At 41.1% G+C, this 23,594-nt stretch overlaps 1 protein-coding gene across 1 annotated transcript; it reads left to right on the plus strand.

Annotated features, from left to right (window-relative positions):
* Positions 1–1,553: 1,553 nt before the first annotated feature.
* On the plus strand, positions 1,554–23,171 carry pclob (piccolo presynaptic cytomatrix protein b). Its single transcript, XM_034534635.1, has 26 exons — positions 1,554–2,829; positions 3,326–4,141; positions 4,252–4,892; positions 5,058–5,323; positions 5,699–6,145; positions 6,226–6,535; positions 6,926–7,976; positions 9,527–9,595; positions 11,441–11,529; positions 11,665–11,740; positions 11,835–11,960; positions 13,388–13,496; positions 13,715–13,782; positions 13,883–14,121; positions 14,983–15,030; positions 15,124–15,254; positions 16,203–16,229; positions 16,667–16,760; positions 17,687–17,758; positions 18,152–18,443; positions 18,744–18,938; positions 20,937–21,078; positions 21,195–21,253; positions 21,993–22,130; positions 22,262–22,407; positions 23,028–23,171. The coding sequence occupies exons 1-26, from the start codon at positions 1,554–1,556 to the stop codon at positions 23,169–23,171; spliced, it is 7,071 nt and encodes a 2,356-aa protein (XP_034390526.1).
* Positions 23,172–23,594: the final 423 nt, after the last annotated feature.

The following is a 23,594-nucleotide window of genomic DNA, read 5'->3' on the forward strand; positions in this document are numbered from 1 at the left end:
GGGTACGGACCACACCTTCAGAGCAAAAAACATGCATTGAGCCATTCTCAGCATATGATACAGTTAGGAGAGCCTCTGTCCCCACTGTAAGGTATCCACCTCCAATTACCATAGCTCAAACTGTGGCAGTAGAGCAAGTAACTCCCGATGAAGTTGGGGGTAATAAAGTGCCAGCCAGGATAGACTATGTGCCTTCAGCAGTCCTACCACCACCATCTGTTGCTGATGTCATGGCAGTGTCATCGAGTCAGGACATATCTATTCAGGCACATAGTGTACCTCTTCCAATTAAGAAACCATATGTGCAACAGCAGCAATTAATTACTCAGCCACTGCCACCACCTCAAACAATGTATGAGGTCATCACAATGACCCCAGAGCCAAAGGTTCTTATTCAACCACTAGCAGTCCAAGCCACAGCAAGATCCCAGTATATACCATTTGTTTCCCAACATCCAAACATAGTCATGGAGGTTGTAACAGTTCCGCCAGAGGACACAGAGACAGTTATGGTTAAATCACCAATACCAGGAGTGAGTGAGAAAATTCCTCCTCAACCGCAACTTACATTAGTTGAAGCAGTGACTCACTCTATAGAGCAAGAATTGCCTAGAGTTTTCACCAAGCCTCCGACCATTGCTGAACTCCCCTCAGTACCACACACTGTTTGGCCTTTAGAAATGTTGCCTTTAGTGTCAGGGCAACTATCCTCACAGCATCCACTTCTTGTTGCTGAAGTGTTGCCCTTCCCTACAAGTGAATTATCTAAAGACATTATTACAACCGAGACTTCGGTTACAATACCAGGATTAGCAAGAGTATCTCCAGTTCCTGATCCTCTATCTGTGGTTGTTGAAATTAACCCAAGACCAGAAGTTGCTCAGTTAATGTCACTAACGACGGTTGCTAATATGATAACTCCTACAATTGGAAATGTAACACCCTCACCTCTTGTGATGCAAGTTCAACCAATGGCAGTACAGCCAGACGTAACTATTCCACAGGTCTATGGAGCAATTACATCCTCAGTCATGTCACCTTCAATGCCACCACTGGAGGTCACAGCATTGGAGCCTGAACGTGAGACAACCACAGGAATTATACCAACGGATGTTTATGTAAGAGCTCCCATACCATCATCAGTGTTGCATCCCCAGGCAGCTGCTTGTATGCCAGTTGGAGTTATTTTAACTGGGGAAACTACCAGTAGAAGGAGGTCATCTATATCGTCCATAGTGCAGCCAACATATACCATGAGTGAAATGTTTCCTTATACTGCAAAGTATGACATACCCACCCAGGCGGTTACAACTGAGGCCTTTGCTGCCACCAGGAGAGAATCCATAACCATGCAGCAATCATTATCATTGGCACATGTAGGAAACATGCCAGCTGAAAAAGATATTCCTATTGATGGTTATGCTGTTCAAATTCCCTACAGGAGAGGATCAATTCATTCAACAGAAGAAATACCACAGGTATCAAATTATTCATTGGAATATGATCATCCCCTGGAGATAATAACCACTGAGGAATATACCAGGAGAACCTCAATGCCCACTGCACATCCCATTCCACAGGGTGTATCTGTGGCTCCAGTCACTATCACTAAAATTCAGCAGGAGTCTATCGAGAGCCAAGAGATTCGAGGACCAGAAAAGGTGGTCTCCAGTATGAGTCACATGTATTCTTCTTCAATTTCTACCTCAGGCCAGCCTCCTGAAAGCCTGCCAAGCCTTGTCACTCAGGTGGTCACCACTGAGGTCCAAAGGACCACTGTATCTGTTGTTCATGAAATACTTCCACAAGTCCCTCAACACAGTGTAGCCATCACCATACAACCAGATGTAGCTAAAGTCCAACCTCTGCGAAAACAGAATGGAAAGATAATCTATGCTGGTGATGTCATCGATTTACGGACCATGAAGGTTGACATAAAGATGACTGAGCAAGGCATGGACCTAACACCACCTGAGTCATGTCGACAGTGTGTTTCAAGTGACTCAAGTGGGCGGCAAATCACAGCAGTGCAGCCTGAGATAGTAAATCTTAGTGCAGAGATCACCCATGCAACCACACTTTCTGTGGTTACAGACAGCATCACAATAGTCACATGCACAGCCACCATTGCCTCATATAACACTACTCCAGCTGAGAAACCTCTCGATTTGCAAGGCCCTGTTATGTCATTGCCGCTGCCTCTCACCACATACAAACCATTCGAACCGCTAGCTCAGATTGTATACAGACCAGTGAATTCCCAGCCTGTAGTCAATGCTCTAGCATCCACAGCTCAAGACATACCCATTAATCTTTCCTTTGGAGCTCTGGTCTCCGCAGATGATAAACAGTCAAGGATTTCCCCAGCAGCTTTCAGCAATGGAGGTGCTGTCCTTTCTCTAGAGACCACAGGGGCTATGGATCTGTCAAACTACAGACCAGTGAGAGCTATGGTAGCTTTGTCTGACACATGCCCAGGAGTGGTCACCACTGTTGTAGACGATGATGGGACTCCAGTCGACCTTACAGCTGGTAGGAGGATTGTATGCTGTGATGTCATTTACAAGCTACCATTTACAGGAAGCTGCAGAACACAGCCCCCTGTTACAAACCAACCTGACAACCGTTTTGGCTATAGAGATGACCACTACCAATATGATAATGCTGGACTGTATGGTATCAAAGGCATGAATGGTATAAAAGCCTCAATGTCTGAGACCAACCTGACAGAGGCAGGACTGTTTTCCTATGGTCCCAAGAATGATTATGACTATCTAAGTGGATCTTCAGATGGCGCTATAGACCTCACTGCCGTCAAACTTTCTTCTGGTGAGTATGGGGGTATTTATGTTTATTTGCAGTTGTTCTTATTACATGCTGTGTGCTTGCTTTATGGGCTAATTGTTTTAATATACTTGAAACTTTTATTTATCAAGCGCATTTACTCTTTAATTTATATATAATAACAGTTCAATTATTTGCTACCAAAGGCATATGTGTTTTTGTTCCCTTTAACTGTATTAAGTCATGCTTTCCATTACTGTTTAATTTGCCTTTTTGGTATATGCATGTTTTCAATAAATATTAAAACCTGCTTTTTTTTCTTTTGTCTTCATACAGATGCATGTGTGTGCCTCCGTGTGCTCCCTCAATATTTTGGTTTTGCGTCTTGCTAGCCAAAATAACTACAGATATGCATGTGAAATTAGAGTATTTTTAAATCCAAATTGCATGACCTTCAACTCATACAGCACAGTATATTTGTTTAGGAAATAATAATGTATTTAATAAAGTAAAATCTATATCTTTGGACTTATTATGGCAGGTAAAGCTCTCGACTACACTAGCAAAGCTACTGGAATCCACCCTGGGATGATTACAGCTCCATACTCCCAGGTCCCTGCAGCTGGGTTCGGTGTGGATGGTGTTCTAAGAAACTCAGATGGAATAGTGTACTCCTCTTTTGCTGCCCCAGTTCCATCAACGTATGCAATTACAACTCAACCGGGCTCCGTCTTTAGTACTACCTTAACACCTACATCAACAGTCCAGAACCAGTCATTGCCTCATCCTTATGGTTTCATTCCCAGTACAGACCCTGGACAGATAATTACTTTTGACGCAGGGATACCTAAGGAGCTTCTACCCACAGCTTTGGCTGATATCTTTACAGGCTATCCAGACATGTACTCAGACACCACCCTGGAAGCAATTGCTGCCTCTCTGGATGCCTTAGCCTCTTCCCCAATATTCCCTGGCTTAGACAACACCAAGATGGCCCAGTATCAGATGGAGAGGGAGTTTCTCGAGCTAGAGAAGCTGAAGCAGCTTTGTCTTGCTGAGGAGCTGGAGTGGGAGAGGCAAGAGATCCAGCGTTACCGTGAACAGGAGCAGCTTATGGTCCAGAGGGAACTGGAGGAGCTTCAGGCTCTGAAACAGCAGCTTCTCATGCAGCAAGAAGAAGAGCACCATGCCCACATTATGGCCCAGCAGGAGACCTATGCCCAGCAGAAAGAGCAGTTGCAGCAAATCCAACAACTACAACTACAACTCCAATGCCAGCTTGATGAGCATTATTGTAGCAGTGGTACCACAGGAAACCTCCTAGATGCTAAATATGCAGGGGTAGGGACAGTGGCCAGTACTGGCCTGTTAAAGATGAGTCTACAACTCCATCTATTGGGACACAGTTAGAGGAAAGTCAGGACCAGGTTAATCTTGCAAAGAGCCGTCAAGCTGATCAGGACACAGGGAAAAGAATAATTGATAGCGGGGTGCAGACAGATGATGAAGACTCAGCAGAGAAGCAACATGTAGGACGGAGAAAGAAGAATAAGAGAAATGTTGATAGCTCAGCTCAGACTGATGATGAGGACCAAGATGAATGGGATGCTCCCACGAAAGCTCGACGACGCTCTCGAAAACACAGCAGTGATGGGAAACATGGCTCCAAGGTCTCGAGCATTGCTATCCAAACAGTGGCAGAAATATCTGTCCAGACTGACCACTCTGGATCTATCAAACGACCCAGTGTCCAGATGGACACTAAGGTGGAAATCATCAAGCATATTTCAGCTCCAGAGAACTCTCAGAGAGGTGGCAGTCTGAGCTGTCAGACAGACTCAGATAGAAGGCTCACCTCTATTGAGGTGGGGTACAGCACACACCTAACAGCAGATGTCCCACTCAAGTCGAAAGTCTTCTACACTTCAGTGTCCCCGATGTCCCCTGAAAAGTCCCTTGGAGGGCAGAGAATGTTAACTGCTGACCCAACCAGATTTTCCTCTGGCCCTCGAATATTAAAGGCTGGTCAGAAGTCTCTGTCTGATCCTAAATCCCTTAGTCCTACCACAGATGAAAGGATGGGTGGATACTACGCAGACAACTATTCTGTAAGTAATAGCAGAATATAAATGGAAACTAATAATGACTGTGTGTATGATTGCTTCAAAATGATAAATGCTTTAAATACAAAAATGATAGAAAATTATAGAGTGAATTGTAATATGATTGATTATTCAATGATTGACAGATTTATAATTTGTTTTATGTTCTAGAGCCGAGGCTCTCCATCTGGTACAGGTAAGAAGGTAAAACGGACACTACCAGATCCCCCTCCTGAGGATGACTCTCTGACAGGACGTTCAGGCTACAGCAGCAACTCTGCACGCCGCCGTCTTGCCCGCAGTACAACAATGGCCCGGGCAAAGATCCTGCAGGACATTGACAAGGAGCTTGATCTGGTGGAAAGAGAATCTTCTAAACTTCGCAAGAAACAAGCTGAGCTAGATGAAGAAGAGAAGGAGATTGACGCCAAGCTACGGTAAAATCAACACAATTCAGGATTTAGGCTTGCACTTTGTTTCAGACCGTGTGCCATTACTTCATTATCAAATAATGGTAGTAACCAATAGATATGGCATTCATTAATTACAACAAATATAATTTCTCCCTCTCATGCAATCATTATTCCTAATTAATCTACATGATTCCCCTCTTACCTTGATAGCTTATGGGCTAAAAGGCTGCCTTGACATCACACAGTGAGACCTCTCATCACTCACACATGTCACACTCATACAAAAGGTACTATTGTGTGAGAACCCGGAATATTTTTGCCTCTTTGTTTGTAATGTTGATAGAGTTATGAGAGCTTGAATCGTAAACCAATATGTATCCTTTTTTGTTATTACTGTAGGTACCTTGAGATGGGTATCAACCGGCGTAAGGAGGCGTTGCTGAAGGAGAGAGAGAAGAGAGAGAGGGCCTATCTCCAGGGGGTGGCAGAAGAAAGAGACTATATGTCAGACAGTGAGGTTAGCAACATCAGAGAGGCCAAGGGGTGTGGCCTGGAGAGACCACGGACAGCTCCCCAGTCGGAATTTGACCAATTCATCCCTCCCCAGACAGAAGCTGATTCCCAGTACAACACACTAACTAGTCCCTACTCTCACTATGGCCAATATGTTCCTCAGACCCAAACCACCAGCCACTATACCCAACATAACCTATATCAGCAGCAGTCCCTTTACCACCAACAGGTGTCTCCTTACCCAACCCTATCCCTCCCCCATGCCCAGGGTCAGTCTAGCAGCTACCAACACGCTCTGCTCTTGCAGCAGGAAAAGCAGCGACAAACCACCCTGTCTGATTTAGAGCCTAAGAGCACCACAAACTATGAAGTGATACACAACCAGCCTCTGCTCATTGTGCCAACCTCCACAGACAGTGGTTATGGAGTTGCTCACCTCGGGGAAAGTATGGCAGCTTGGACTTGAGGATGGGGCTAGGGGAGAGGAGCATGGCCTCTAGTCCCATGTCTAGCATTTCTGCTGATTCCTTCTATGCTGATATTGACCACCACAATTCCAGGAACTACCTGCTGATAGAGGACATAGGGGAGCTCACCAAGGCCTCAACAGGGCTGAGCAACACTGGCTTGGGTTCTGGATTCAACATTCCTGATAAGGAGTTGTCCAAGGCCGACAGACTACTCAGGGCAGCAGAAGTCAGGCGCACAGCAGAGGTAAATACTGTAATGTTACATCATCTGCATTTCTACCATTCTTATCTCCTCATGATATATTTATATGATTTTAAGGGTTCAGTTACTGTCCATACACATTTTTTATTTATTTGAGAGCATTGCTATACTCCTTTTTTATTCCTATGATGCAAATGTATAGCCTGCTTAAAATGTAGCAAAGCAGATGACAGCAAAACATATCTTGAGCACTGATACCACAGTGTTTTGGCCAAACAGATCGAGGTATATGCAAAGACACAATGGTTCAGTCTGGCCACATCTGTATATATGTCAATGATCATGCATTCTTGAGGTATATGAAACAGACATAAAATGCATTTGTTATTGTTTGAGTTTGAGAAAACATACAATGGCTGTCATATTATTTTTCCCTTTTAGGTGGCAGATTTTTTAGGCTCATCTCGACTTCAGGGTTATGGCAAAGGAGAAGATGAGACAATGGAGGAGCCTTATGAGCTGAAGCTACTGAAGCAGCAGATCAAGCAAGAATTCAGACGAGGAACTGATGGCCTAGAACACTTAACAGGGCTAGGCCTACCCCATTATCTCCCCAGTGATGGCAGTTTTCGTCACTTCCCTAAAGGAGAGAAATATAGCATTGGCAGGCTCACCCTTGAAAAACAGGCTGCAAAGCAACTCCCAGCAGCTGTGCTTTACCAGAAACAGATGAAGAACAAAAAGGCTGTAATAGATCCCAAGGCCATCACAAAGTTTTCCCCAATTCAGGAGAGTAGGGTCCTGGAGCCTGAATTTGGCAGCTACATGGGATCTGGGGCCTCCTCTGTGACCAATCTGGCTGCTACAGCTAGGTTGCTTCAGGATGAGATTACATTTGGGCTAAGAAAAAACTTGTCTGAGCAGCAAAAATATTTGGGCTCCTCCTTAGGGGCCAACTTAGCTGGTTCTCTTAATTTTGGGCAGTCCCACGGACTTGGATCCACTTTCAGGGCCACAGCCCAGGATGATGGCACCTACCCAAGTGGCACCCGTTCCCGCCCCTCATCACGCCCTTCCTCTCGACCCTCTTCTGTCTATGGCTTGGATCTATCTATCAAACGAGACCTGTCCAGCTCCTCACTTAGACTTAAAACAGAAGGAGAGGTCCTAGATGCAGCATTTGCTCCTGGGGTGGCCAGAGCAAAGCCCACCAGTCTCCCTATCAGCCAAAGTAGGGGACGTATCCCTATTGTGGCTCAGAACTCTGAGGAGGAAAGCCCTCTGAGCCCGGTGGGGCAGCCTATGGGTATGGCTAGAGCCTCAGCTGGACCCCTCCCTCCAATCTCTGCTGATTCCAGGGACCAATTTGGGTCTAGCCATTCCCTGCCAGAGGTACAACAACATATGAGGGAGGAATCTCGCACACGAGGCTATGATCGAGACATCGCATTCATCATGGATGACTTGCAAGGTGCCATGTCTGACAGCGAAGGTAAATGGAGCCTGAGACTGTTGCAGCAACACAACTGTTTGGACCTGCTTGTCTTGCATGCAAATGCTGAGTGGTCTTACTGAGTGTGTGCATTAACTTTCTCAATCATCAGTGCTCCAGATAGTTGTTGTTGGTTGTTCATTACTATAATTCCCTCACTCACGGTAAATGTCCCATTAGATGTTTTGCCTGCTGTTTCCTTTCTTTTTAATATCTTACTCACTGATACATAATACTCTTGGTCTGAGTTTATGTATGTCACTAATCAGTTCTATCCATGTTTGTCATGTGATTTCTTTAGCATGCTTTGGCTTTTTATTTTACAATGGCTTTACCTCTTTATAGTTAAATGGTTATCCCTGCTCCTAAAACTGGTATGCCCAGAATCTATAGGCTTGAAGTTATCTCTACACATTGTCCTTATTAGGGCTGCCTTATTTTTTCATCTTTAAAAGTTAGATACCACTAAGATATTTTAATATAAGTTACATAAAAGATTACTTGTAAGTATGTTAAAATAGAACAATGAAATATGTAATCAGTTTATCATATATGCCTCTTAAACATACAGTAAATTGCAGTAACTTATACATGATTATATATTGTATGATTATATGTACATAATATAATAATATGACAAGGAGTGGATCCTCTCTATCTTTTCTTCAAACCCTCTCCAACCAATCTGCAGAGCAAAATATGTAGTTCCTTGCTTCAGAAAAAAAGTATATTTACTTGTCTTACACATCCTTTTAGCTATTTTGCACCCACCAACTACAGAATAATTAAATTTCCAAGAGTACATTTCAACCCATACTGCAATGCAATTACTTTTTCTCAAGCACTACCGTGCAGTTATGTTTACTGTTACAAATTGCATTAAGCACTATATTATCGTGTCTTATTTGTCTTGTATGTAACTGTATGTCTTTGTTTCTATATGTCTTTAATTTTCTATCTGTATCTGAGTTTGCATCCTTGCATGTTGTGCAATATATGCGTTTACCATTTCCATTTCAATAAAGTGAATGTTTTTCTGCTTGTTGGTTGTTGCTGTGGATGTCTCGTTGCAATGTGAGATGTCTATGACCCCAAGTGATTGGTAGCAAATATTGACATGTACTATATCCTTCTGTTTAAGCATGGGATGGGTAGTGTTCTATTAGTTTAGACAAATTAATTTCTGTCGATGTCAATATACAACTTGAAAAGTTATTTTTAAGATTTAATTGGATACTGTATGTTGTGCATTTAGTAGAAACAGTTATAATGAGAGATTGTGAAAAAAAGTAGAATATGAAAGGCCAATGACTTTTGAAAAACAATTGCCTGAGTAGGACTAAGTTTAAGAAGGTTTGATGTAATCCACATTGATTATCAAATAAGTATAAATATGCATAACAACAACAACAAAAACAACAACAAATATGTTTGGCAACTTTAGATATGTTTCTGGACCATTTACTGAGGATCACGATGGTTAAACTATTGATAAGAAGGTGATATTTGTCCTGACCCCAGGTAAAAGTGTCCATCTGCCTTGATTACAGCACTAAGTGAATCCATGCTGGCTTTGAACAGAGATGATGCCAGAATCTTTCATGAAAGTATCAGACACGGTAGAGTATTTTACAGTACTAGTTAAAAAACATTACAGTAGTACTGCTTTGGCTCAATCATACAGTAATTGATAGGTTAACTTTTATTTCTATAATGCTAATGCTTAAATTACATTTAAATTAAACTGTCTGACAGGCTATTAATGTCAGACTTGTAGTAATTTCAAGCATGCATCTAACATAGACTACTGATTTAAGTGCATGTGCTGAAGTTTATTTACAATCAAAATATAGTGTTAGTGCAGTTTCTGTAGTTTGTTAGATTACTGAACATGTGTTGAACGCATTTCTGAAAAAAACATATAACTTTGTACCCCAGCTGGAGGCCCAAACTGGAATATAGAAGGTGAGACAGCATCACAATTCCATGTAGTTACATAGACTGTATGCCTCCATGCCGCATATCATCGTTCTGACCGGTTCACTTCTCCGGTTGACTTAAGAAACAAATCCAAACTCATTCTGGAATTACCCATATCTCAATAGTACACAATGCATGTCATTGAGCATATGGCACTATAATTCATAGACTAAATTGACTTCAGTTATAAATCATTTTGGAATGGCTACACATTACAGTGCTCCTATAAGCATATCAGACCAATTTCCAGCATTCATGTTCATGCACTTTTGCAAAGTGTGTATTGTGTGATCATGCATAAGTGTTACCACACAAATATGATTCAATTGCTATTGCAGCGCATATATGTAAAGGCATTTCATCTAATTTGTTAATTTTGAAAGTTGATGTTGCCAAAGAAAACCCTAATACTAATAAGAACTGATAAGTGCTTTCTTCTCTAATCAAATACATTTAGCTAACAGGCAACATTTACCTTCAGCATATAAAGTCATCAGCCCATTTCTTCTCATCATTATTGGCGCATCTCGTTGGTGGAATTAAATCACTGATAATACAAAGAGACATTTGGCCGACCTAAGCACAATCTATCCTTGGTGGCAATCTATTGCATTGAACACCAAAGTGATGACTCACATTTCTAATGTAGAACATTTTCCACCAACCTGCCTTGTAACCATGGCTTTAAATGTTTTTTGAGCCTTGCAAAACCGATGCCAAATGTAGCACAAGTCATTCATTGTCTTCTGATATTACATATCATGCTTTAAAGGTGTTATATGTCTGTATGATGAGATTTGGTTTCACAACACACATAACTTAGTACATCATAAATACATTAACATAGTATCGTTTTACTTTACAGTTATATTGTTTTTGATACTGTACTATAGACTACAGGAAGGTCTAATATACTGTGGAGATAGTTCTCCAACTTCACTCTCAAAATATTGAATATTTACTATCACTATTATTCATTCTTTTTGTTCTTTCATTATTGGAATAAAACACACAATGGGACAACTCCAACCCACAGTGTTGTATCTGAAATGATTATGAAGTAATAGTACATGATTTTCAAGGGCTTCTTTCAACAACAATGTTTCATATACAGCAGCTATGAAAATGTGGACAAAGAGCCCCTCACACTGAGATTGGGAGCACTGCATGGTATCATGCAAAACTTTAAATGCTCTTGAAATGTATTCATCCATTTGTCCCACAGTCGGCATGGATAGGGTGGACCAGATCTTATACCTATTTGCTTTCACCTATCCATTTAGGAAAGATCTTTCTGCATTTGTACAAACATGGAGGGATGTGTGATAAACTTTAAGATGCAGACTCCAATGCTTGATTGCAAGATGGATCTCTGTCCAAGTAATCATTACCATGTTTATACCAGATATTTATCACGCTATCGGGATAAAGTAAATGTGTTTTTCTGTGAACATTGCTGTTAACCACTATGTCTCCCTTTCTAGCCTACCACCTGAGAAGAGAGGACACAGATTGGTTTGATAAGCCAGGAGAAGGGCATCCGCAGAGCGCAAACATGTCAGACAGGAGACAGGTGAGAGCCAAGTCAACAACATTCAATTTCACACAAAGCACACTTCACACTTTACTGTCTTTACTTAGTAAAACCTGACATATTTTCTGAAAGGAATTACATTTTCTTTATTCTGTAAATTCTTTAACATTTCAGATGGAACTGGTGCCTTATGCTTTCCCTCACACTTGCATCAAGCTGAAGAGAGACCAGAAAGACACCAGTGTGTCGGGTAGAACACATGGACATTTCATTTAATGATTGCACACAATCATGTTCTATCATCTTTTAGCTAATTAGGATTTGCATGTTTATTCTTCCCTCAGGGAACGGTCTTGGGATCCGTGTGGTAGGCGGGAAGGAGGTTCCGGGTAGCCGAGGAGAGATTGGAGCCTACATTGCCAAGGTCATCCCTGGTGGTGTGGCTGAACAAACAGGAATAGTTGCAGAGGGTAAGACGAAAATGAGAAAAGGAGGTGGTATAAAATAGTGTGTATCTTCCCCGACTGGCTAATTTGGCATATTCAAAATGTCCATTATTATTATAACATTCACATTAAGGATGGAAAAAAACACTTCTTATTGACTTCACTCAACATGAGAACAAAAGGTACAGAAGGTCCGTTCATTTGACTTTGATACACATGGTAAGAAATAACATTGCTGAATCTGAGAGATTAATGGTGTAAATGCAAATCTTTAAACTGTTATTATTTTTAGGTCATTGCATAAGCCTTCAGTTAAATCCGTGCCTGAGAGGCTGCAGTAGCCTTCTGTGATGTGGTCTGTCATGTCTCATTCACCCTACACGACACATCCGAACACAAAACAAGCCTGTCATCCCACCCTCGACAGCACTGGGCTGTGTTAGTCATTAGGCTATATTTAGCATCATTCTAGACTTACATACATGGAGGCAGGCATAGACAAACACACCAACACAATATTTAGCTTTATGAATGTTAAGAAATCCCTTACCATTCATTTGTACATTAAGTTGTTAGAATGTTCTAATGCTCTTCTTATGTTTATTGGTTATTGTATGAGCCTGAATAATAATCGTAATCTAAAATATTTTGAGGACAAAATTGGCTCTTGTTTCTCTCTTTAAAGGGAACTACACCATATTTTTTTGGAGGGGGGTTGAACATAATAAGATAGAAAAGGTTAGACCGGGTTCCTTTTTTCTGGCATTATTATTTGTTATAAAGAAATGGGAATAGTGGTCATGCTGGCAGTGTTCAAGCATATGCTGAATTGAAAGATGTGTATGTTTCAGCAGAACATGCCTTCAGGTGCAAAGCGAAATAAAGTGGGGGAGGATACGGAGAATGATGTAGATAGAAAAGAGGGAATACTCTCAATGAGCACTGGCTCATGCAGAAGGATATAGAGATATTAAATCAAGCCGTTATTGTCACAGCAGCTGGTGAGTTGCTTTAAAAGCAGAAGTCTAATATGAAGACCAGATTTCTTTTTTTTTTGTAAGTGAGACCTCTTAAATCGCTGGCCAGTTAGAAGTTTGAATTTGCTGTACAATCATTGTTGTATGTATTTAAATATTACTTTGAGATGCAGTTTTTTCTCATTTCTTAAAAACAAATATGATTGTTTGTTAAACTCTGTCTGGACAGTGCTATAATTATTCAATATTAAAGTCAACAACACAGCCAAATAAAAATGTTTAGTTTCCAAATGGGTGTAGTACAAATTAAAGCATTTATTCTGCTGTGTGAGTATGCAGGCTGCATTATCGAGACCGAATCATGTTTAATATATAAAGAGGGAGTGAAATTAATTAGCTGAAAAGCTAAAACATATTGTGTGGGAATTGATAATACCCTCTAAATCTGCGCTGCCTGCCTTTATCACACCACAGGAATGCAGGTGTTGGAGTGGAACGGATTCCCTCTGACAGGAAAGACTTATGAAGAAGTGCAGTGCATCATGGGCCAGCCATGTGCAGAGGCGGAGCTCTGTGTGAGACTGTGAGTTACATCTGTTATCATTTACCCCTCGATCCCACAGAAACTCCAACATTTTTAGTTGCAATATGGTAACTCTGCACCCCTGTACACCTTCTCTCCTCCCTCCTTTCCTTTTTCTTCATTCCACACCCCTTCATCTGAATAATATCACTCTATGATTACTGCTAAAACACACTGGTTGATATTCCATTATACATTTCCTGTATGGATCCAAACAGCGACCTTAATATGCTGTCTGACCCTGAGCACCCACAAGCCCTGGAGCACCATGTCCAGCTTAAGGCTGGTATGTACAAGGATTTCTTGATACATCTGCATATGCATGTATCTGTGTACCTATTTTGCATAAATACAAGGTGAATTACAATACGCTTTTGTCTCAGTAGGTGGGCAGCGTTCCCCTGGTGTGGATCCTAAGCAGTTGGCGGCAGAACTGCAGAAGGTGTCCCAGCAGCTGGCTCCTGGTATGTCTGGGGCAGGGCTTGGGCCTGAGGGTTTGGGTGTCCTCTCTGCACTGGAGCGGTCCGCCCTCATCCACTCTGGGACTGGATCGGCTGCTTCCAGTGGTGTGCCAAGCCCCGGCCAGCCTGCATCCCCTGCCATAAACAAGAAACAACGACACAAGGTTGTGGATTTGATCTAGTAGCGCACTTTATGCTGCCTCATCTTCTGTTGTGAAGAGTTCAGGTTACAATGTGATGACAAGAAGGAATATAGAAAGGGAAGAACTGGTATATGTCAAAGGTTGATACATTGTGTAAAATGTAAATCTATTTTGAATTAATAATAGTATTGGTCTGTTTTGGTGTGGAACCCTGTGTGCACCTCCATTAGTATTACATCATGCATACTGACGCTACAAAGGGTTGCATGTGAAGGGCAAATGGTGTGGCTGTGTTCATCAACGAGTGGCAGGCCAATTACCGAAAGAGAACCTGTGTTGCAGTGCATGACCTTGAGTATGGGTGTTCTTTACACATGTAATGGGAAACATATGCATAAGTGCTTCATTAAAAGCGAATGTTTAAATGCTTGATTTTTTTAAAGCATGTCACACTGATAGAAAAAAGAGGATGCATTATGTAATAAGAAATGGTGATGTCTGCCGTGTACAGAATATATTGTATTTGTACGTTGTAAATCATCTAAACTGAAATTTACATGTTTTATTAATGTCTAAGTACCTCAAATAATTGATTAATCTTCTCAAACTTCACTGAAGGACTTTCCAGTCAATTACACAGCTCCTATAGTCAAACCTCTCCTCAGCGAGATATAGATCCAGTGAGAAATCTTTACTCGGCATCTTTTCTACAAGGACAACCTATTCATCTGTAAGCTGAAAAAATATATTTCAAGAGTGAAGTCAGAGCACCATTTACTGCATCCTAATCCCAGGCAAGTCTGGTACGAGCTTTTCTTTGTGGGTCAGATCATGAAACAATCTTTTTACAATCATTGTATGCTCTTCCTTATTTTCTTGTAGCCAATAGAAGTAATAAGGACACCTCATCCCATCACTGGAGAAATCCAGGTATTTAAACACTTTCGTAAAGAAGTAGAGAAATATGTTCAGCTGTAGTTTGGTCTTTCTCACCCATCCCCCACTCTACTCGTTTTCCCTCAGCTCCAGATCAACTACGACAGAAACCTAGGAAACCTGATCGTCCACGTCCTGCAGGCTAGAAACCTGGCTCCGAGAGACAACGATGGCTACTCTGACCCATTTGTCAAGGTCTACCTCTTACCGGGAAGAGGGTGAGCTCTGAGTGTGTTTGAGTGTTCACAAATGTCTGGTCTGTGTCTGCCTTTCTGCATCTGTGTCTGTCCTGTTTTCTCTCCCCCTATTTCTTTCTGACTTTATATGTACTGTCCTGTACGGAACTGACTAACTACCTGAGTTTGTATGAGATAAAGAGACTGGACATGATGACATGAGGCAGTCACTGGTAGGGTAATTGATCATTTCATATTATTGAATCTCTATGAATCAATAGATGGGTGTTTTAGATTTTAAACAAAGCTGCAAGAGGAGATCCTTTGCCCCACTGCAACATTTTAATATGTTGAATTACCTGGTCATAGACAGCATATATCTGTGCAAACATAATATATGCTAAATTCACAAGTTCTCTCTTACTCCGCCTAGTTTTGACTGAATTGAGAATTGCAGTATTATCCCCTAGTATCTTGCCAAATCCACCATCGTCCCAAGAGTCTTTGATCTGTAATCAATAAGCCTTTATCTGCTCTGTAACAGTATCTGCTCTTAGATAATAACCCCATTGGACATGTTTATGATATTATAAGCCCTCTCTGTTACACCCTGTGTAGGTTAGAAATAAAAGCTCTATAGGAGAGCACTTTCCCACCCCTGCTGTTTCATTTGAAGAGTATTTAGAAATGTATTTGTGAGACATTAATATTAGAGTGCACGGCTACGGTATAACAACAACAGAATAGTGAATTAGTCATTCACCCATGCACCAGTTGTAATCATTGTGAGGCTTTTTCAGTCTTGCGTCACATACATTGCTTGGGCACAAAAACAGTGATACACCCTGCACCCAGAATGTTGATTGCCTCAGCTCTCTATCCTTTACTGCCTTTTCTTTGAGCTCTCTGAGCTTCTCTGACTGTTTTTTGTGTTTTTGCTTTTCTTGTTTGTGATATCTGCCCTCCTCCTCCTCTTCTGGACTCCCTCAGCCAAGTCATGGTTGTCCAGAATGCAAGGTAGTGTGGTGCTGATCTTTGCTTTTCGTTGGTGTTATGTTTTTCTTTCCGTAAATTATGTCTCCAAAGTGTTTTTCCATCCTTTTGTTGTGGCCTTTGTTGTTCGTCCAATTATCGGCTCTATTTCATGGTGTTTAAGAACACTCCTGTCATTGCTTTTCCTCTCCATGCCTCTCACGTTTAGCTCTCCACAGCCTCTATCACTGAAGTACTTTGTCATTTTGTAAAAGCATCATCGAGAATTTAAATCACAATCACATTTGAATTTGTTTCTGTTGTCTCCACACCAGGAGATTGACTATTTTACAAGCATCTCTTCAGTCCACATGTATTGAGTACATCACAGTATGGTGAATGTTTGCCATGGGGTCAGGCAGGAAAGATACATTTTAATGTATTACTGACAACTGATCATTCTCAATATCATGACTTATCAGTGCTGATAACAAAAGAAGGACCAGGTATGCCCAGAAGACCATGAATCCAGAATGGAACCAGACCGTCATCTACAAGAACATCCATTTGGAGCAGGTACAGTTTAGAATGACATTAACACACACACACACACACACACACACACACACACAAAAACAAACAAACACAAACGTTGACTTCCTTGTCACTACTCGCCATTTTAGATGAAGTGGATGTCTAACACTCCTATTAGGATTCTGTCCTCATACCTTGTCCCGAGGGCTGTTCTCTGAATCCCTCTGCAACCTCTTATTAGCACTCTCAAGACTCAAGTTAACAACCGTCATTTCTGCTCTCACGCAGTCTCATCACAGACCGCCTTGCGTGTCATTTTAACAAAAAGAGTGATATAAACTTGGTAATCATGTGCCTGTGTGCTTGTCACTGTGTATATGGACGTGTGCTTTTCTTGGATGTCTGTGTTTGCAGGAAGCCTATGTTGTTGGTGACCACCCAAACTGTAACTACCACAGAGAAGTGTGCAGATGCACTAGCTTTAGTGGTCAGAGACTAGATTGGCTCTTCCAGGGCCGCCTTCTGTTAATCACGTCTCATTGCTGGCCGAAGACTGCTGGCCTCAAAAGTGTTGCTGCAACGTTCATTTGCCCACAGCCTTTCCTGAGATATATCTCTATCTCCTACAAATACATGTTCTCAAGTTTATGCACACATGCAACATGTAACACAATATAATAATAATAATAATCATCATAATCATACTCATAATACATCGAATTGATATAGCGCTTTTCAAAACACACAAAGACGCTTAAATGTAATATATGTAATATAATGTAAGCATAATGTGCACAGCACAGCACATACAGTGTCGGTTTCTTTCATGCTTGCTCCACTCACATGCACACAAACACAGACAAGAATCACACATGCACATTTCGCTCCCTCATACATACGTACATGCACACATGATCCCGTGTCATAATCTGTGCCGCTCTCTCCTCTTCTTCACTCTTTCTATGCAGTTAAAGAAAAAGACGCTGGAGGTGACAGTTTGGGACTATGACAGATCCTCCTCCAATGACTTCCTTGGAGAAGTGAGTGCTTTTGGAATCTAATTAAAAGTGTGTGAAAATGTCGAAAGCATTTACTGTTAACCTTACACAAGAGGTTTCTGCTGCTTTTTCTACCCCGATGGACCAGCTTTCCCTAAAACTACCTCATGATATTAGCGTCATCTTCCTCCTCTCACAAAGTCAAAGTCAAGCTTTGTTTCATGCCTGTACTTCTCTTTAGTGAGCAGGGCCATTCTTTGATGTGCTCATTGCAGTAGCCAATGCATTACAATGTTTCAGCAAATAGACTGTTTGCACACACTGTATTGTTATTTACCTTCATAGGAATTCCTCTCTGTGTTCAAGTCGTTTCCACACTATTTATTTGTCTTTCTCTCGATGTCACTGTGTGTGTTTGTATGTTAATTGTCTCAGGTGTTGATTGACTTGTCGAACACTACTCAGCTAGACAACACTCCTCGTTGGCTGCCTTTGAAGGAGCAGAGCGAGAGCATTGAGCATAGCAAAGCCCACCATGCTTGTCAAGGCCCTCCGGGGTCTGGGTCAGGTCAGGGTTATGGTCAGGGACACAGCCTGGGCCATATGTCAGGCCCTGGGATGAGGCCCGGGCATGCTGGGGGACAAGGACCAGACGGGAGTCATGATTCACCCAAGAACTCTGTGATCAAGAGCAGAAGCCATGGAATCTTCCCTGATCCATCCAAAGGTAAAGTAATCCTCGAAAAGTACTTGTTTACACCTAGAAACATACACATCCTCAATTTCCATAATTTATAGTAATAATTTTATTATATATGATACATCCTGACCTAGATCCCTTAGCAGCCCAAGATTACAATAGAAATGGAAATTGTAATCTTTTTTTTTGACCGCTGTAACTACATGACATAATAAGGGCCGCTGTGGAGCAGAACAAATAAATACTGTTAACAGTTTGGTTATCATCTACATCTCTTTCCTCTTGTCCCGTTAGCAGTATTAAATATCTAATTTCTTCTTTCTCCAGACATGCAGCTGTTGCCTTTGGAAAAGTCACACAGCAGCCCCGGCAGCTCTAAGTCCTCTTCTGATGGTCAACTGCGCTCCCACGGCCCCTCCCGAAGCCAAAGCAAGAGCAGCGTCACTCAGGTCCACCTTGAGGATGCTGGGATAGCCATTGCTGCCGCCGAGGCTGCCGTGCAACAGTCCCGCCTGCAACCAAGTAAATCCCAACCCTACCCATGATACACTTCCTGTGACATGCTTCCTTTTTCCTGCGCATGCAAGCTTTGTTGAGAATGTTTGATGAAAACCTGAACCACTGAGTGTTCGCCTCCTTAACATTTGACCTTTGCCTTCTGCTCTCCTCATCTTATACTCTGAGCAAAACCTGATTTGTTTTGATCAATAATCTTGATATTTTCTTCTCAAAGTTAGATCAATCTTACTAATATAATCACTAAACAAAGTCCAAAGCAGATGAAAAAGACAAATAACTGAGATATGTCAAAACTAACTGTTAAAAGCTCATTTTATTTAGTCTTCAATCGTATTTGATATTTTCCATGTATTTAAAAAACAATTCTTCTATTTTTGGAATCTTAAATAGGAAATAAAGGTACTTTATTCCTGAAGTATTTAAGTATTAACACAGCAGAATAATTCAACAATAACAAAACTCAAGATCATTTAATTAGCTCCAAAATAAGAGCTCCAGACCCCTCTGTTTCTACATCAATTGTGCATGTGCCAATCCCAAGCATATGGTTTCTATAGAATCCTAGTGTGGAGATCTTTAACCCCAGTATAGAAACCAAACTGGGATGGAAATCCCTCACATCTTGCACTATATTTACACCATTTAAAAAAAATCCATTGTTGTGTTTATGCTTAATCTTTAGTGTGATGTCCTAACAATGAAGGACTATGTTGTCATCCCCGTCTGAGATAAGTTAGCCCAGTCTCAGAGATTTTTAAGCATGCAGTTGCAGCTTCCCTGGCCACTGAGGACTTTGTGATGCTGCAGTCTCTCTGTGTGTGCATGTGTGTGCCATATGAATGAACCCTTAGATAGGTGACACAACCCACACAGACACACAGGCTCCCCTCCCTACCCAATCCTCTCCAAAACCTGCCACCTTAAAGAAAGGGGACACAAATCTGAGACTGAAGCAGTCAAACCAGGAAACACAGGCACAGCAAGAGATTCAAAAGTCAACGGGAGGCTCACTCACCGGCCAATGAGAGTAAAGCGATCTGCTAACCATGAGAGGAACAGAAGTGTGGCGGGAAGGTGAGGCAACATAGGAAAGATGTACTGATAAATATTATCAATCCTAACTTATTAACCATAATGCAATATTACTAAAACACAAAACATTTATAAGAAATAAAATGAATCCAACCAAATAACCAAATGTTTAAATAATTGAAGTAACGAAATAATGATCATTTAATTATTTTCATGTGTGTAAATCTGTGAATGTCTGTCAGAGTGCATGTATTGTATTGTTTGGTTTATTTCTTTATTGACACAGAGCTGTTTTTGTTATTACCTTTGTGCCACATATTATATTATATTATATTATATAACTACTATTAGTCATTGTTTTAAAGCAAATTTAGGCAGTGGACTCTGAGAGCATGACGGCAAAGAATGTGTCCGCCCTCAGTCTAGACAGAAACACTTCACATATTCCCTGAACTAATCACCCTCCTCCATACTGTAAGAGCATAACTCAACAGCAGCCAGAAGGCGAGATTAAATAATGAAATCTATGAAATAACATCCATATTTTCTCAGACTTAATTAATTTTCATTTGTGAATTAAATTCAGAATGACCTTCATTTATATCTAGTGAATGGAATTGCTGTGACCTTCATGAGTTAACCAAGGTCATGTACACTACACTGCTAAATGCAAGGACAAACTGTCATCTACTCTGATCTCTGTCCCTCCCCCGATATGCTGTTATGTGATGCTCAGTCACGTTATGTGTGACAGACAGCATCACTGTCAGTGAGTGATAGCAGGGGGTGGGAACTGTTTCTGTCATGTGATAGAAAGGTATATAGATATATAGATAGATAGATAGATAGATAGATAGATAGATAGATAGATAGATAGATAGATAGATAGATAGATAGATAGATAGATAGATAGATAGATAGATAGATAGATCATTTCCTCACCATCACACTCGCTCTTGCCACCGTCAGGACCAGGACACCGACTGGGTGATGTCTCAGGGTCTGTCGTTCTGTCTGCTCCGTGTCTTGTGGGAGACACCTATGGAGGTCTGGACGGGGAAGAGGGGGCAGGCATTGGAGTGGACAGTGCCATTTTTCAAGTGCCACGCATGTGAGACCATTTATAGCTCATTCTCAGTATTCAGTAAAGCTTAAGGCTGATAGTAATGCCTGACATCATTGTTATTTAATAGGTCTGATGATGCTCATATGTTTTTTGTATCACAGGGGTAAGACTATTCCGAATGGCACCGACACAAACCAACTAGGGACCCCAGAAAACGAAGGCAAGTTCCAGAAATGTTCTCTGTTTACAGTTGTTACTTGGTTGTAGGTCTCCACCTGCTGGGTAATTTGTATAACACCACTATTTCATTCTTTATTTATTTACCCAGACACTCTTTTAACCTCCTCCACTGTGTTTTCATAATGACTCCATTTAATTATGGAGTAAAATGCTCAGTCAAGTGCTTATTGTCCAGAAACAATATTTACCAATCCTTATGACTTAATGCAAGGGTTGTGATCGTGGAAGAGAAGTGGATGTCACACTATCCCACCCACTGTCATAACCATGTCTACATTTCATGTAGCTCAGGTGTCATGATGCCTCCCATCCATCTCTAGTTACAATTTGTAACAAAGAGCCCGAGGTTATCTTAGGCTGTTACACAGATAAGGGTCACAGGGTCATTTCCATGATTCCTGGCAACTACCGTACTTTAACACATTTAACTCAGCCTGACTTAGTTACTCAGCCTGCTCATACTTAAATATCAATGGAGACACAGGACAGTCGATAAGACCCATGTGAAACTGTGTAGATGTTCCCCGACTTTCATTCTGCTGTGAGTCCAGGTTTAGTGATGCATCATTGTTACATTATTTAAATAATCATTTTATGTAGGAGTCTGCCTTCAAGTACTTAGCAGAGTTCAGCTAGGCCTATTTAAATTAAATAAATAATGAAAAAATCATTGGATTCTAAAAACTGATCACCAACATCTTTTTCATGCTTGTTTTTAGGTGGTAAAACACAAATAATGGGTGAGATCAAGGTGGCTCTCAAGAAGGAAGTAAAGACAGAAGGGGACCAACTGGTCTTGGAGATCCTTCAATGCAGAAACATCACTTACAAGTTTAAAAGTCCCGACCACCTACCAGGTCAGTAGTGTGTAGCCTACATGCCTACATGCATGAGTGCAAGTATATTGGTGTGTTTTTTTCAGAAAAAATAGAACAAAAATGGTCTGTTTCACTAATCCATATTTATGATTTATCTAATATGTCTTCAGATCTGTATGTGAAGTTGTATGTGGTCAATGTAGCCAATCAGAAGAGGATCATAAAGAAGAAGACCAGAGTGTGTCGACACGACAGAGAGCCCTCTTTCAATGAGACCTTCAGATTCCCCCTCAATTCAACTGGACACTCCATACAGGTACAACAGGCCACTATTGAGACAGCTGCAGACTAACAGACATGGAGCTAGCTCTGTCCATCATCCAACATGAGGTGTCACACCATATTACTCCAATTTGATCACGTTTAAAAAAAAAATGTTTTGCATATCTGGTTGGCCTATTAATCATAGAGAATTGATTTCATGTATAGATTTGCAGTAAGCTGTGATGTATTCATCCAGCTATTCCAGTTCAGTTCACATCCAGCATCTCCAAAATGGTTCAATCTAGCTCATTAAAACTGGAGGCTTGTAACTATAACTTTATAAAAGGTACATTCTACACAGACTGTTGGAGTTACGGGAAAATCTTATCTCATGCTCACCAATTCTTTTTTTAGCCGATGCTTAAGGAAAAATGAAGTGTGATGTGTTAATAAAATATAAATACATGTATTTATAGACTTGTTTGTAATTAATAACAATATTAATAATAATGAATACTAATATTGCATTCTGATTGAAAGGTTTTGTTTTGTTTCTTATTATTTCTGTTGTGTTGTCTTGTGATTAATCGGCGTGTGAGCTGACAAAGCACAAACACCAACAATCAGAAGTAAGCCATGACAAATCTGTTTCCCTTTCCAATGTCTCTCCAGCTTTTCTTGGTGTCAAATGGAGGCAAGTTCATGAAGAAGACCCTGATAGGGGAAGCCTACATCTGGCTGGACAAGGTGGACATGAGGAAGAGAGTGGTCAGCTGGCACAAGTTGTTTGTCAGCTCCACTCAGACCATCCCCTGAGCGCCACACCAAAAAGATGGATATACGATATATTGACAAAAGGTGAAGCCATAATTTAGTAGTTTAGAGATCTGATTTGACAAAGAAGATGAATAAGAGAAGATGTCATGAAAATGAAATAAAAAGATCCATTTAATTAACTTCCTCTGTTCATAAGTTATAAGAAGGAGGGAATCGAATGCTAATACCGTAATAACGTTATTAGTCCAACACTGCCAGCACACATGTCCACCTCTTCCCATATCGAGTCTGTGCTGGCTGTGGACTTTGCTTGTAGGATGCAAACATGCAAATGCCACAACAGGCACTGAAACACACTCAGCAGCAATATGGCTTAGAGAGCAGCGATGTGTTTCTTACCATGGTTCCAACTCCATAATCCACATGCGACTTTGTTATGTTGGTGCTGTGCAACTGAGCTAA

The sequence above is a fragment of the Cyclopterus lumpus genome, chromosome 6 (genome assembly GCF_009769545.1).
Source record: "Cyclopterus lumpus isolate fCycLum1 chromosome 6, fCycLum1.pri, whole genome shotgun sequence".
Lineage (NCBI taxonomy): Eukaryota > Metazoa > Chordata > Actinopteri > Perciformes > Cyclopteridae > Cyclopterus > Cyclopterus lumpus.